Here is a 14154-nt window from a genome sequence, read left to right as displayed (position 1 = left end):
CACTGTCTCACCCTGAGCCTGGAGTTTCTGGACATTAATGGGGTGTCGGGGTACTACTAATTGTGGAACAACAGGACACCACACTGGTCAATATGAAAAAAACATTATCTAATTGAAGGGGAGTATCCGGTTGTTGAATTGCCATGTGTGTTTTAAGTGTGGATCACATCAGTTGCCTTTGTTTCAGCTGTGTTTTTTGGAGAACGCAATAATGCATTATCTATTAATTCGTTTATTCATTACTTCATCTTCTGTAACCACGTGTCCTGTGAAGAGTCACGGGGTTGCTGGAGCCGATCCCAGCTACATTATCTATAATTAATGGAGTCATTTTATTTGTATTAGAGCTCCACCAAGCTCCAACATTACAAGGATATTTTATCACTAGAAAACTGACCAGCACATTAGTCAACAAAGACAACAATCATTACGACTAGTTACAGCCCTAGTTCACATAGCATGTTTCAAACAATTCAAAGGGCAAAGTGAAGAAATTCATTAGTACAACATTTAAAAACACGATCAAATAAGACAGACACAAACAAAAAACAGACTTGAAATACAGTAAAAAGCAAATTAAAGAACAGTAGAGAAACCTGCAAATTATCGCATCATACAATCATTACTAGATTCCACTGAAATTTGATAAACAATAATACTGAATTATCCCAGAGGCTCGTCCATTTAAACCTAACTGCGACAACAGAAGAGCAGGAGAAAGAGTCTCCCAGCTCAAGATAATTCCGACGGCGCATGAAGGCATCTCAACAACAGCCACACTACACGTGCACACAAAGACCTGTTAATAGTTAATTATAAACGTTAAAAATTAACCTTGAGAATTTATTTATGAGATTTGACAAAATAACACAAATAACACCATGGTGGTTTAAAGCCCAATATTGAGTGACAAGGCAATAGTCAACTTGGTTCCTGCGTTATTAATGGGTCTTGTGGACTATGTCAAAATAAGTCTTTATTATTTCTGGTGGGTTTCTGCTTATGCTAAAATACTACAAAGCCACTTTGGGTTCATATTATATTCTAGTACAGGAGAAGCAGACGCTGGCACCACATTTTTGCCCTCAAATGGATATATTTGGAGTGGAAATAAATAGGTTTTGCTTATGCTAAAATATTTTAAATGGTGAGCAGTAAAGAGTAAAACCCTGTTTCTTGATATTAATTAAGACTAAAATAAATGCTAGAATGTGCTTACAACAATGTGCTAAAGTGATGACTCAGCTTGATCCAGTCAGGACAACAAATCTACATGCATATTTGTGATTCTATCTAATTTTATTTTCCAGGTAAATGTCCATGATATACATTTCTGGAGGGGAAAATCCTAACAGGCTGTCTACTCACTGTTCTGGCCTAGCAGGGACTCTGTTGTATTAAATAGTCACAAACAATAGCATGTATTGTCAATTATGTTGAAAAAAACAAAAATTGTCAGTATACTATGGCCTTTAAAATTTTAACAGCGCAGTATAGACTCTGGTTTGGTACTACAGATTTTCCAGAACAATCATTAATTGTCTAATACATTAATTTAATCGTTTATTACCTTATTTTATTTTACTTGAATAGTTTTTTTTAAATGGAAATTTATTCAGGCGCCCAAAGACAGTCTCGGGGTCCTTCAGTCCTGCGTGACGCCATCAAGCCTCTCTTGATCGCTCGGCCCACGGTGGGGAAAACGTGGAGGGCTGTACGTGCCCGTGTGTTGTGGATTTCTTATCAAAATAACTTCAGTAGGTTTTGTCATCTCTTGTTTGTACCAGGCGCAGTTATCGAGTACGATTTTTTGAAATTCCCAGCTTGTTTTGCCACGAATATGTTTTAGAATCACTCTAAATAGCTACCAGTTTAGCCTCCAGTGCTAACTCCATCTTGCCTAAGTTAGAGCGTCAGCTAGCATAGCAGCGCTAATTGTACTGCCTGCATGGCATCTTGATTAGTTTTATTTTACTGTCTGTTCTGGGCCGTACATTTATAAAGAAAGACAAAATATTTCCTGCTGTGACAAATACGTTTAGAGTTAAGGTTACATTCAGTTAGCATGTGTCGCTATTCCTAAGCACTGTTGCTACAGGGCCAGTTACATCTGTCATGTTTCTGTCTTTAGACATCACTAGGCTACACAGAGATCCACTGACATACACGGACCTGTCAGATTGACAAGGATGGAGTACATGCAAGCTCCTGCCACAAGCAGCCAGGGAAACATGTAAGTGAATTTTTTTTAATATTTAGTCTTTGGAGTGTTTTGGGAAGCTTAACACAATATAGCCCATTTTCAAGGCTGAAGTAAACAAATCTCAAGTCCAGGACATGCATGCCAAGGTTGAGATGTTAGGGCTGCCTGTGTTTGCTCAAATTTAAGAAGTAATAAAGGTTTGCCACATCAGTTTGTTGTAATCACAGAGCCCTTTATTAGATGTCCTGTTTTAAATTAGATGCCGTTTTAATTTCAACTTCCCGTGGTAATGCAATTTCTGCAAAACAATTGGCATCTTAAAGGTCCAATGTGTGGAGTTTTGGGAGATTGGGAGAGAAACAAACACTGGTTATAAAGAGGGCCTTTCACATTTTTTTGTGGCTAACCTAGGTTCTTCTGTATGATTGGAAGGAGAGTGGTGAGCAAGGCTTATTCAGTTGATTGCAGCCTCACTACTGAATGCTAAAGAATCCTACACACTGGGCTTTTAATGTTTACTGCAATGATTTATGATCCCAAATAAAGACTAATCACTTGCAGAGAATGCTTTAGTTAAAAGAAACACAGCCAAATAAGATATAGTATGATTTGTGAAATGGTCAACGATGTTGTGTTTAACTTAAAGGTTAAACCAGAATAGATTTAAATGTTGCTTTTTTTCCTTCCCTAGCCTGTGCTGTACTTGTGGCGTCCCCATTCCTCCCAACCCAGCCAACATGTGTGTAGCCTGCCTTCGCACTCAGGTAGACATCTCGGAGGGCATCCCCAAGCAAGTCACAGTGCACTTCTGCAAGCAGTGTGATCGGTTGGTTCATGAATTTATTATATAGTATAAAGCAGTTATACATTTTTTTTTCACAACGTAGAACGCACATAATGTGCTTACTGGAGCAAAAAGGTTGTTTTTCTTTAATATTCTCTTTCGTGCAGGTACTTGCAGCCCCCAGCCAGCTGGGTGCAGTGTGCTCTGGAGTCCAGGGAGCTACTGGCTCTCTGCTTGAAAAAACTTAAAAGCTCTATGACTAAAGTAAGTCAGATTCTTACCGTTTGTTTCTGTAAAGAGAATAGTATATTTCTGCACAAATAAAATGTATGTGAAGCGGGAAGGTGTAAATTTCAAGATCCAGTTTTGGGATTCATGATTTTTACTCTTAACCTGCTTGTTTTGGTCTCATCTCTTTTTGAGCCTGCTTATTGCGAAATAAGTATTAACCATAAACTTGAAGCAACACCTTATTACAGCACCCACTAAAACTTTTCACATTTATGGTATTCTTTGTAGGTATTTTGGATTTAATTGCAACAATACTGTTTACATACCATGAATACAGAAGTACTTGTGATAATCAGCTGGGGCTCATTCTACTACTAATGATTCAACAACACCTTTCTTCTCACAGATACGTCTCATTGATGCTGGCTTTCTCTGGACAGAACCACACTCCAAAAGGATTAAGATGAAACTGACCATCCAAAAGGAGGTAAGAACTCAGAGTGGAAGTGATAAGTGTGAGAATGTGACATTTAAACTGATCGGCGACCGGAGACAGACAAGATGCTTTTTGTCTTAAGGTTTTATTATTTTCAGGAGGTAATGTCCAGTTAATTGTGTTTGACTTGTCCTCTGTAACAATAACAAGTAGCATTTGGTTAACGGCATACAGTAAAAGCAGTAAAAGTAATGCTGCCAAGTTGTAATGCAGACATGTTTTTACACACATTGACTGAGTTACGTGTGTGTGAAAGAAGGGAGTCTTGCCATTGGCTGTCATCTCATCTCCTTGACCTTTACCGAGAACCTGAGCCCCGTGCTTCTCGGGGCCAACTCTTTTGTTTGTGCTGCTTAAGGGCCATTCACAACGCTGTCTGCACCACCAGCTGGTCAGCTATTTCTCTAAATGGAGAAAATAAAACAGTTATTTTCTTCCCGGGCGACTCGGTTAATGGTAGGTTTTTTTGTCAGCGTGTACCACACAGCTGGAACATATGGTGTAACTTGTTGCTGTCATCCTCTTCAGGTGATGAACGGAGCCATCCTACAGCAGGTGTTTGTGGTCGAGTTTGTCATCCAGTACCAGATGTGTGACGACTGCCACCGTGTGGAGGCCAAAGACTTCTGGAAGGCCGTGGTCCAAGTTAGGCAGAAGGTAAGTCTCTGTCGTCAACTGAAATATCTTTATCTACCATTCTGGATATCTTCTTGACTCACATTTGCAAGTATTCCACTTTTTTTGAATACATATGACATATGGATAATTTATTGAACCGTTAATATCGGTTTTATTTTGGCACATTCGTATGTCTGTGTTAGATTAGATAGAATGTAGTACAACAGATATTCATAAAAGTGTTGGACTGTTGCACTTTTGCTTATGAATCTCTTAAATGTCTCATTATATCATACACTAGTGAAAAGGAATGCATCCTAATATAACAGTCCCGCACTAAATCCTGACTTCATGACTGTTATCATGTTCATTTTATGTTGAAACAGAGTCGGAAAGGCAGTAATATAATTATATGATCATTTTAGAGGATTTAGTTTGTGGTGCTGTTAAACTATTGAATTAAAAACAAAAGTTTCTGTTGCTTAGCCTGGCACACTGACTAAAATGGGGCTGTCAAAATAACAGAAACATGTGTTGTTGGGTACAACCTAGTACAATTCAGTAGCACTACAAACCACAGCCTCTAAATTGAAAACACAGTTGAATCAACAGCTCTCTCAGTTCATATAAACAAACGCTGAAATCATGAAGCTAAGAGTGTGTGCAGGACCGTTAGATTAGAATACATTTTATTGTATTCACTAGTGTCCCTAATGAACTGGCAAATAAAGGTAGAGCTTTAGATATGTAGCAGGAAATGTAACAGAGAATATTTTGATTAGATTAAACCTCTCTTACCACCTATCTAAACTATTATACAAGTCAACACCATCTACTGCTATTTCACAATAAAAGCTTTTCCCTCTAGCAGCTATACAGAAAGTTTGACTTAACAGTCTACTGTTCTCACTCCCTTTCCTTTGTCCCTGGATTCAGTTAAATAAACAGTAAGCTTATGAAGTATTTTTGTTGTACACTAAAACTGTTCCAGTACAATTGAATTAATCAGAATCTCTGTGTGATGCTTTCTTCTTTATGTACCAGACTCTCCACAAGAAGACGTTCTACTATTTGGAACAGCTGATCCTCAAGCATAAGCTCCACCAGAACGCCCTCAACATCAAAGAAATCCACGGTGGGTCGGTTGAATGTGATTCTATACGTTTAAATTTTTAATATCTATAAACTGGGAGGTTGCCCGGTGGTGTCCTTAGGGCCTCTATCTCGACGACTCTGTAAAATGGCAAACTTGCCTCATTTGCCTCCGGTGGAACTAATGTGGATTAGAACGAAGCGGCGCATAATGATGTGTCGAGTGTTAATTACCTCTTCCCGTACCAGGCAGCAAGCCATGCATGCATATCGCTGGCGCCAATCACTTCATACGGCCGTCCTCGCGCGGGCCTCCGAGGAGCATGCGTCGTGCGACTAATCAGAGCGCTGTAATCAGAACAGGCATTCCACACCAGTTTCCCGCAATGCACGCTTGTTCCATACCCCCCCCTTTTTTTTTTAAGTGTGCTAAATGCTGCTTCACACACAGGCTCACATGCTGTGGAGGGAGTGACGGCTCAGCAGCAGCTCTCTGTGCTCTTGGACGGGGGCCGTGAAGCGGAGTTTGGCCCGATAGCGTAACTTAAATCATCTCCGTATCTCGGCGGGACTTAAAAAGGCTTTATGATGGTTACAACACAACATGTGGCTGCCATATTTTCTCCCCTCCTCATCCGCTTCCCCCTGTGTGTGTGTGTGTGTTTCTCTGCGACGGCGGTGACCCATGAAGCGCACCTGTGATTCATTTGTTGCTGAAGTGTGTTTGATGGGATTCTTCTCCTTCTCTCTTTAGAGGGGATTGATTTCTACTACGGCTCAAAGCAGCACGCTCAGAAGATGGTTGACTTCTTGCAGTGCACCGTGCCCTGCAGGTGAGCAGTGCTTCAGTCTGTGGCTGTGGAGACGATGAACGCAACTTTTTAATTAAACTAGAGTTATATTTTTATCCACATTTGAAGATAATTTATTATTTCCCAAAATGTACATTTTTGTTTTAATGAAACCTGCATTCATAAAGAATATAAAGAAATCTAAAGTTAAAATCTGTTGCCTGCATATGGCGTCAGAAGGCCGATACGACCTTCAACAGCTCAGACAACAGAAATCTGCTTCTTTTGCAAAACATTTTATTGCATTTATTCTCCTGTGATATGATTTATGCAGCCGACGCAGTATGGATTGTGTCTCGGAAAGACATCGCAATAATCAATGTTTTCTTTTCTATTTTAAAGGTCAAAGACATCCCAGCGCCTCATCTCTCACGACATCCACTCGAACACGTACAACTACAAGAGCACCTACTCTATGGAAATTGTACCTGTCTGCAAGGTAAACAGCGATCCCGGCCCTCTTCACGTTGTGTGTTTACTTTTCATTTTAGTTGGATTTAGTTGGACTGTTGGCAGCGGGACGCGCCCGTATCTGCTTCGGCGCGTCGGACGAGCCGGAATTCCTGGCACGTCTCCTCCGACAAAGCTTAGTTAGTTTAGTGAAGCTGATATGTTTGAAAAGCTGTCTTATGATCTGCTGATACGCGGACAGAAATGCCGGCCAATAATCTTTCAGGTTGTGTTTGTTTTCGACAGTGACAGGTGACGACAAATGCAGCTGATTCTATAGCGTTTAGGACTGAAGTAGGGAAAGAGATCCTTGGCAGGTCTTTAGTCGTCATTTTCAACGGCTGCTTAATCCTGTTTGATATGTAGCTTTATTTGTTTTAATCAGTACCACATAGACGTGGGCGGATGATAGAGGTCATGCAGGGTCTGTTCACTATATGAAAACAAGAGCAGTGCTTTCTTTTTCCTTTGCAAACTCTTTCACTGTCCCTGCAACCTCAGTCTGACCCCAAGTTGTCTGGTTGTGTCTGGTTGCCAGGACAACGTAGTGTGCCTTGCACCACGGCTGGCGCAGAGCCTCGGGAACATGGGTCAAGTCTGTGTGTGCGTCCGGGTGACCAGCACCATCCATCTCATCGACCCACGCACCCTGCAGAGTGAGTATTTCTACAGCTAAAGTAGTGATGCGTTTTAACTGCCCCAGCTGACACCACTGTCCGTCCGTCTGTCTGTCTGCTTCAGCTGGCTTAATATCGCTGCGTCTGGTCGTAGTCAGCCTGAGACGTCATTATGTGATCTGTGTGCGTAAGCGAAATACAAAACAGTCAAATATTTAACTTTGTTCATTTGAAAGTAGTCTGCACTGAGCTGAATTCACGTTCTCATGAATAGTTATTGCTTATAATAAACAGTCGGTTTAATTATCCCCGTGCTGAAACAATCAATCATCAGAAAATTATTCAAAAATGTTTAATGAGAATTTCCTAATCGTTAAGCTCATTTAAAGATGATTGATTGTTGGATGGAGCAAATGAGCCATTTGACCTCAGGAAATTGAGATTTTCACTACTTATATTACTTTTTAAAAGATTGCATTTTTTACATTTTTAATTTTTTAATTACATAGTATTGGAGTGATGCGGACTGGAAAGCCTGCGAGCAGTATGACAGGCTTCAAAAAGTCCCCAGCTGGAACTAAAGCGGAGTTTATGCCTCTGCGGGACTGGACGCCGTAACCGACGCACGTATCCGATGCCGGTGCGAGCCATTTATTCTTGTGCGCTCGTCAGTCTGGCTCGCTCTGTAAAAACGCCACCCAAACGTTAGTCGACACTGTGTCTTTTTCGCTTGTCGGGTTAATTTTTGTTTCTACTTCTACTGAAACTTTCGCCGAAGTCAAGTCATACAAACGTTTGTATCTCCAAACCTCCTCAGTTAACCTTTCCTCGATGTGTTCCATCTTTATTGATCCAAAACAATCAATGAAAATTGCGGAAATGGAGAAGCAGCCGGAAATACTAAAGCAGAAACACGCTACTACCAAGCGGACCAATCACAGCTCTTGCGGTCTGCATCCCCGCTTAGTTATATTACTGGGGAGGTGCACATCAGGTTACGCCATTATAGTCTGGGCTATTGCCATAGCTACAGCGTCAAATTGACGCAGAAGCCTTAACTGCCTATAACAAGATTATTCTTTTTTTTCCACAACCCACGCCACCCATTTTATTGACCATTATGTAATAACCAGTAAATCTTATACACTCACCTGCCTATTCATCAGGTACACCTGTTTACCTGCTTATCAGTGCAAATATCTTATCAGCCAATCAGATGGTAGGAACTCAGTGCATTTAGACTCGCAGACGTGGTCAAGACTGAAGTTCAGACCGAGAATCAGAATGGGGAAGAAATGCGATTTAAGTGACTTTGAACGTGGCATGGTTGTCGCTGCCAGACGGGCTGGTCTGAGTATTTCAGAAACTGCTGATCTACTGGGATTTTCACGCACAACCATCTCGAATATACAGAGAAAAGGAAAAGAAAATATCCAGTGAGCAGCAGTTTTCTCTGCAAAATAAAAAATAAAAATGCCTTGTTGACAGCAGCGATCAGAAGAGAAATGGCCAGGCTGGTTAGAGCCGACAGAAAGAACAACATTAATTAAAAAAAAAAAACACTTGTTACAACTGAGGTATGCAGAAGAGCATCTCTGAATGCACGACACAGTGACACTCCTGTAAACTGAAAACTGATCTGGTCTTTTGAGTCTTGATTTCAGATGGCATGGTCAGAATTTGCAGTAAACGAGCTGAAAGCATGGATCCATCCTGCCTTGTATGTACGGTTCAGGCTGCTGGTGGATATTTTATTGCCACATCTTGATTATTGTTGCAGGCCACCTCCATCCTTTCATGAACACAGTGAATCCTTCTTCTAATTTTATTAGGGCTGCAACTATTGTTGATTACTCTGAAGATTGCTGTCTTCATTTCGTCTATAAAATGCCAGACTTTGAATTTCCTAATGCGATTTATTCAGATGTCTTGTTTTTTTGCAACACTCAAGATGTTTAGTCTAATATCACATAAGAATTGCATTCTCACAATTTCACTAGTCGGATCTAAAACAATGGATGATCAAATAGTTTCAGCTGTCTGTTTGGGATCTTTTTATTATTTCCACATTTGGAAACTTTGGAAACCACACGAGCTGTTTATGCATGTGATACAACTGAAAGTCACAGCTCGGTCGACACCCTTCGATACTGCACTAAGCTGACCCCAGTTTGCCGACCATGTGTTCATCAGACGTCTAACAGCTTCCTTCTGCTCGCAGTCACAGAATGGGACACGCTCACTGAAAGACGATGCATAGTTTTTCGGTATGCATCACGATGATGCAGCTCCTCTATATCTGATACAGTCACTCATTATGTGCGAGACTTGAGACCCTAAGCTGCAGAATTCTGACATTTCGAGGCAGCACACACGTTTCTAATTACTCTTCAAAGAGCAGGCTATTTTCGTTGCAGAATTTTTTTTTTTTTTGAGCCGGCTGAATAGCAGTGACGGCCTCAAGGCTGTTCAGCCGATTCAGCAGCAGTAGGCAATTAACTCAAGTATTAGAAATATGCGCGTTTCTGTTTTCCTGCTTGTGCAGTTTATTGGGAGTATAGACGAGGATACAGCATCCATGTGTGGTTTGTTTGAGGTTTTTCCAAAAAGAAAAAAACATTTGCAGACGTCGGATTAATAATTTAATTTAATAAGATAACTCAAAGTATGCTGCAGTTTGGGTTTTCAGCATAAAAACATTAACTGCGTCAAGAATAACTAATTTCTGTAAAGTTCGCTTCACTTCTGCTCACGTTTTGCCTCCTATCATGGCTCAAAGTGGGATCTTTACTGACACGAACAATGATCTCTAACTCACTAGTTGCCGAGGTGGATGGGAACACATACTGGCGTAACCCCTTCAACAGCCTCTGTAACCCACGGCAGCTGGAGGAGTTCATCGTTATGGACATTGACATCATCAGAGACCAGAAGCTGGGTGCTGGGGCCGGCATGCGGTCCAACAAGGTAAGTGTGTGTGTGCCGGTGCAGAACAGATTGCATTATGTGGGAACATTGCTCTTCTCTCGGAAGCAAAATCAATAGCGAGCCATTACATTATCCCTGAACCTGTATGTGGGATTCAAGCCAAAATGACAGAAACACTCAGGAGTGTTTTCTTCTGATGGGAAAGAGGTTTGTTGTTCTCTCTCTCTCTCTCTTCCTCTCTCTCTCCCTTTCCTCTGTCTGAATGTTGCAATATTATTGATGCGACTATCTGAACCAGCTGGAGGAAAATAATGAATTATGTTGTTCTTGTTGCTTGAAGATGTATTTATATTCCCTGCGTGTGTTTGTTGCAGCACACTCTGGCTGAGGTGTGGGTTCAGAAAACATCAGAGATGGACACCAGTCAGCAATATCACTGCCGCACATTCCTGGGCCACCTGCTGAACATCGGGGACCTGGTGCTGGGGTGAGTGCGAGGGATTGACGGGAAATTCGGTGATGTCCGGTTAAAGAGGCCTTGTTATGCTTATTTAAAGGCACATAATTATATTTGTAGGGTGTACTGGAGTAGGTTTACGTGCTTTAATATTTAAACAGCACATTATTTTACCCCTGCTTCACCCTGCAGCAACCTCTGTTTTTGTTCTCGCTATGAAACGCTCTGTTTTACTACCTGGCCCTTTAAGTCCCTGTCCAAAAAGCCCATTATGTTGTGATTGGTCAGATGGTTTTTGGTCAAACGCTCAGAGCTTGTGTTGTGCCACACTGGCCACCAGCTGGACATTATGCAAATGTGTTGCATGGTGATGTAGATAATAAACAGAAGAAAAGGCTACACCGCTAATACTTTGCCGGGGGACTTTTCCCCTTCAGCATGCAGGAAAAACTACATTACCCTCTTAGGACTTACTGCAGTGAGCGTCACACCTAATGGAAAATTTGCTTCTCACCCCGCAGCTTTGACTTTGCCAATTCCAACGTCAACGATGAGTACCTGAACAAGATGAACCCTCACCATGTTCCTGATGTGGTAAGACTTTTAGCGGGTTATCGTGGGCTTGATTAACACTGACCTCTAGTGGCAAAACATAATACTGACCTTTGGACAAATACATTCCTGCTCATAAACACATAATGTAAAATACATGAACGGCCAGTGGTTGCGTTTTAATTCGTACAATGTGCACGTTGGATGCCGAAGGTGCTGATCAAGAAGAGCTACGATCGCAGCAGGAGGGTGAAGCGCAGGAACTGGAAACTGCAGGAGATGGTCAGGGACCGTGAAGGAATGGACACAGATGACGAGAGGTAGGATGGTTACGTTTAGCCAACACTTGCCTTAAAGTGAAAAGATTCAAAATGCTGCTTTTTAAGCTAACTCACTGAATAAAATGGTGCATTTGTTTGGGATTCTTTTCGTACATACTTTATTTAATGAACTCACTCTATCTTGGGAATATATTTAGCATCAAAATAAATAAGTAGCGTATTGGAATGAAAAATCATGGCAGCCAGGACAACAGATTGGCTCCCTGCTGTGTTTTTGGACAACATCGGAGCTTTATGACACAGAGGGACGAGCTGTATCCGGCACTGGGTACACAGACAATACTTGTTAGAAGGGTTCATGATTTCATGGAATTTGAATATTTCCAGATCAAACCTTTAATACTAAAGTAATTGCAAAGTATCGGTAGCAGTAACGGTCCTAAATAAGTAAAGGATATATTGTCAGGTTAATGTAGAAGATAAGAGCAACTGAAAAACGTTTATTTGTTTTGTTCAAATCTCACTTGTATGGGAAAACACTTAAAATTCCTGTCATGGTGACTGAAGTCAAGGTATTGTTTAGGTCTGCTGGTGAATAGTCTGATGATGTGCCAAGAATGCCAAATATCCTGTAGTTGCTTTTCTTTTTTTATCTGTTTTGCTGTGCCAGATGGGTTCACTCTGAATTTGCTTTTCTGTCTTCAGACAATACCAGGACTTCCTGGAGGATCTGGAGGAAGATGAGGCTCTGAGGAAAAATGTCAATATCTACAGAGGTGAGCAGCTGGTCACTGCAGACTTTCTTCTGCTGATGTATTTAGGTTTTCGCTCATTTACTGTCAACGGCCGCTTATGTTTCTGGTACAACGTGCGTCACGCCGTTTCTTATAGATGATGTATTGGATAGTAAATGAGCCGATGCCGATTGTTTTTCAATTACAGACGCGTCAAAGATCCCAGTGGAGAGCGACACCGATGATGACGGAGCACCGCGCGTCTCCCTGATGGAGATGCTGGAGGAGCTCAGCCTATCGGACGCCACGGGAGTAGAGGGGGCTGACATGATGACAGAATAGCCGGTCGCCGTTCTGCCTTAGTGCCGCTGACAGCTGATTTGTCGAAGAAACCTCGGCTTGATGATGCAAAGACCCCATTACACACGTCTGATTTTGAACCGGCAGCACATTGAGGACTGATTAAACCACTGACGGACACATTTTCACTGAGAAATTGGACATCACTCTTGGCCTTCAAACTAACATTTTCAGCTATTCCTACAGTGCTCTCATTTGTCATGTTGTATTTTGAAATGATGAATGAAATGGAGTCCTTAAAGTTCACTTTATCAAAATAAATATTTCCCCATTACTTGACAATTTCTGCTTGTTGGAAAAACTGTTTATCAAGTGCTTGACTGTAGATGTCCGTAGACATCCACCAGAGGGGGCTTTGGGCCAGAAAGAGGTGCAGAGTAGTTCATTCAAATCGCCACAGTTGAGGTAAGCTGAACCATTTCTGTTACTGGATCATTTGGATATTCAAATACTCAGCTGCAGCACCTGTTCAGCCAGAGAAAGTGAACCCTGTGCTCTGATATCATCTGAAGCTGGAGACACAAATATGATTTAGGTAAAGATCGAATCGGTAGATTTAAGTTTAAATAATGTTCTTCTGTGATTTGGAGTGATCTTTAACTGATTGGAGGCTCGGTGCCTGTATTTACGCTTCCCAACTCCAACCTGTCACCATTTATACATCCTTAGTGTCACACATCAAGATTTTATAGCCATATTCTGGATGACTGTTTATTATATCACGTTAGCATTTAATTTAATCACTGAATATTTACTATTTTAGGTTATTCTCAAGAAAAGTGTGCCTCCAAACCAGTTGTGACTCATCAGAGAATGGACATGGGCCTTCTGAGGGTGTCCTGTGGTGTCTGGCAACAGGATGTTATTAGTGGGCGCTTTTTGGGTCTTAGGGGGCTCTGTGGCTCAGGCTTGTTCCAGTGCATCCCACAGATACTTGATCAGTTTGGGATCTAGTGAATTTGGAGGCCAGGTCAACACCTTGTGCTGTTTTTCATGTTTTTTTTTTTTGAGTTGTTCCATTTTTATGTGCGAGTGCCTGTGTGAGGCCACATCCTGCTGGGGATGGCTGCTGCCATCAAGGAGTGTCATTGCTATGGGGTGGGGGTGGTCTAAGTTACATCCACATGAATGCAAGGTCCAAAAGTTTCCCAGCAGAACATTGAATTGTCACAAGATGGTCAATGTTATTTACTCCTCCTGTCAGTGGTTTTAATGTTGTGGCTGATTGGTGTATGTTGAGGACCCTTTGTACAGGTTGAATCCAGATCAGTCAAAGTGACATTTAATATCAAAATTTTTTTTATGATCACTAATGTTTTGCAGAAGGAAAAATCAAGAAACTGACTTGCATACAACCATCTCTTCAACATCAACCATAACGCTGGGTTAAATTGTTATTTTAAGTATTATTCTCTTGTTGCATTTCAGACCTCCCTACCCACAGCACACTTAATGTAACCCAAGACACCAGAGGAATGTGTGTATCACAGAGTGTATTAG

General features: G+C 41.4%; 1 protein-coding gene across 1 annotated transcript; it reads left to right on the top strand.

The window, feature by feature from the left end:
• The first annotated feature begins 1657 nt into the window (after positions 1-1657).
• Positions 1658-12938, top strand: nmd3 (NMD3 ribosome export adaptor). The gene is made up of 16 exons (XM_084559249.1): positions 1658-1757; positions 2132-2233; positions 2895-3029; positions 3155-3251; positions 3625-3705; positions 4243-4371; positions 5377-5467; positions 6179-6257; positions 6618-6714; positions 7264-7381; positions 10164-10309; positions 10645-10757; positions 11249-11321; positions 11493-11599; positions 12266-12336; positions 12503-12938. The coding sequence occupies exons 2-16, from the start codon at positions 2190-2192 to the stop codon at positions 12634-12636; spliced, it is 1515 nt and encodes a 504-aa protein (XP_084415375.1). The 5' UTR covers positions 1658-1757; positions 2132-2189; the 3' UTR covers positions 12637-12938.
• The last annotated feature ends 1216 nt before the right edge of the window (positions 12939-14154 follow it).

Source organism: Chelon labrosus, assembly GCF_963514085.1.
Source record: "Chelon labrosus genome assembly, chromosome: 13".
Taxonomy (NCBI): Eukaryota; Metazoa; Chordata; class Actinopteri; order Mugiliformes; family Mugilidae; genus Chelon; species Chelon labrosus.
The sequence above is the reverse complement of the archived record's forward strand: the minus strand, read 5'-3'. Positions and strand labels throughout refer to the sequence as shown.

Excerpts from the sequence above, each read along its gene's own strand:
- nmd3 (XM_084559249.1), top strand. The coding sequence starts at position 2,190 with ATGGAGTACATGCAAGCTCCTGCCACAAGCAGCCAGGGAAACAT. Across the intron at positions 3,706-4,242 it reads AACTGACCATCCAAAAGGAG|GTGATGAACGGAGCCATCCT; the intron begins GTAAGAACTCAG and ends CATCCTCTTCAG. Across the intron at positions 10,758-11,248 it reads ATCGGGGACCTGGTGCTGGG|CTTTGACTTTGCCAATTCCA; the intron begins GTGAGTGCGAGG and ends CTCACCCCGCAG.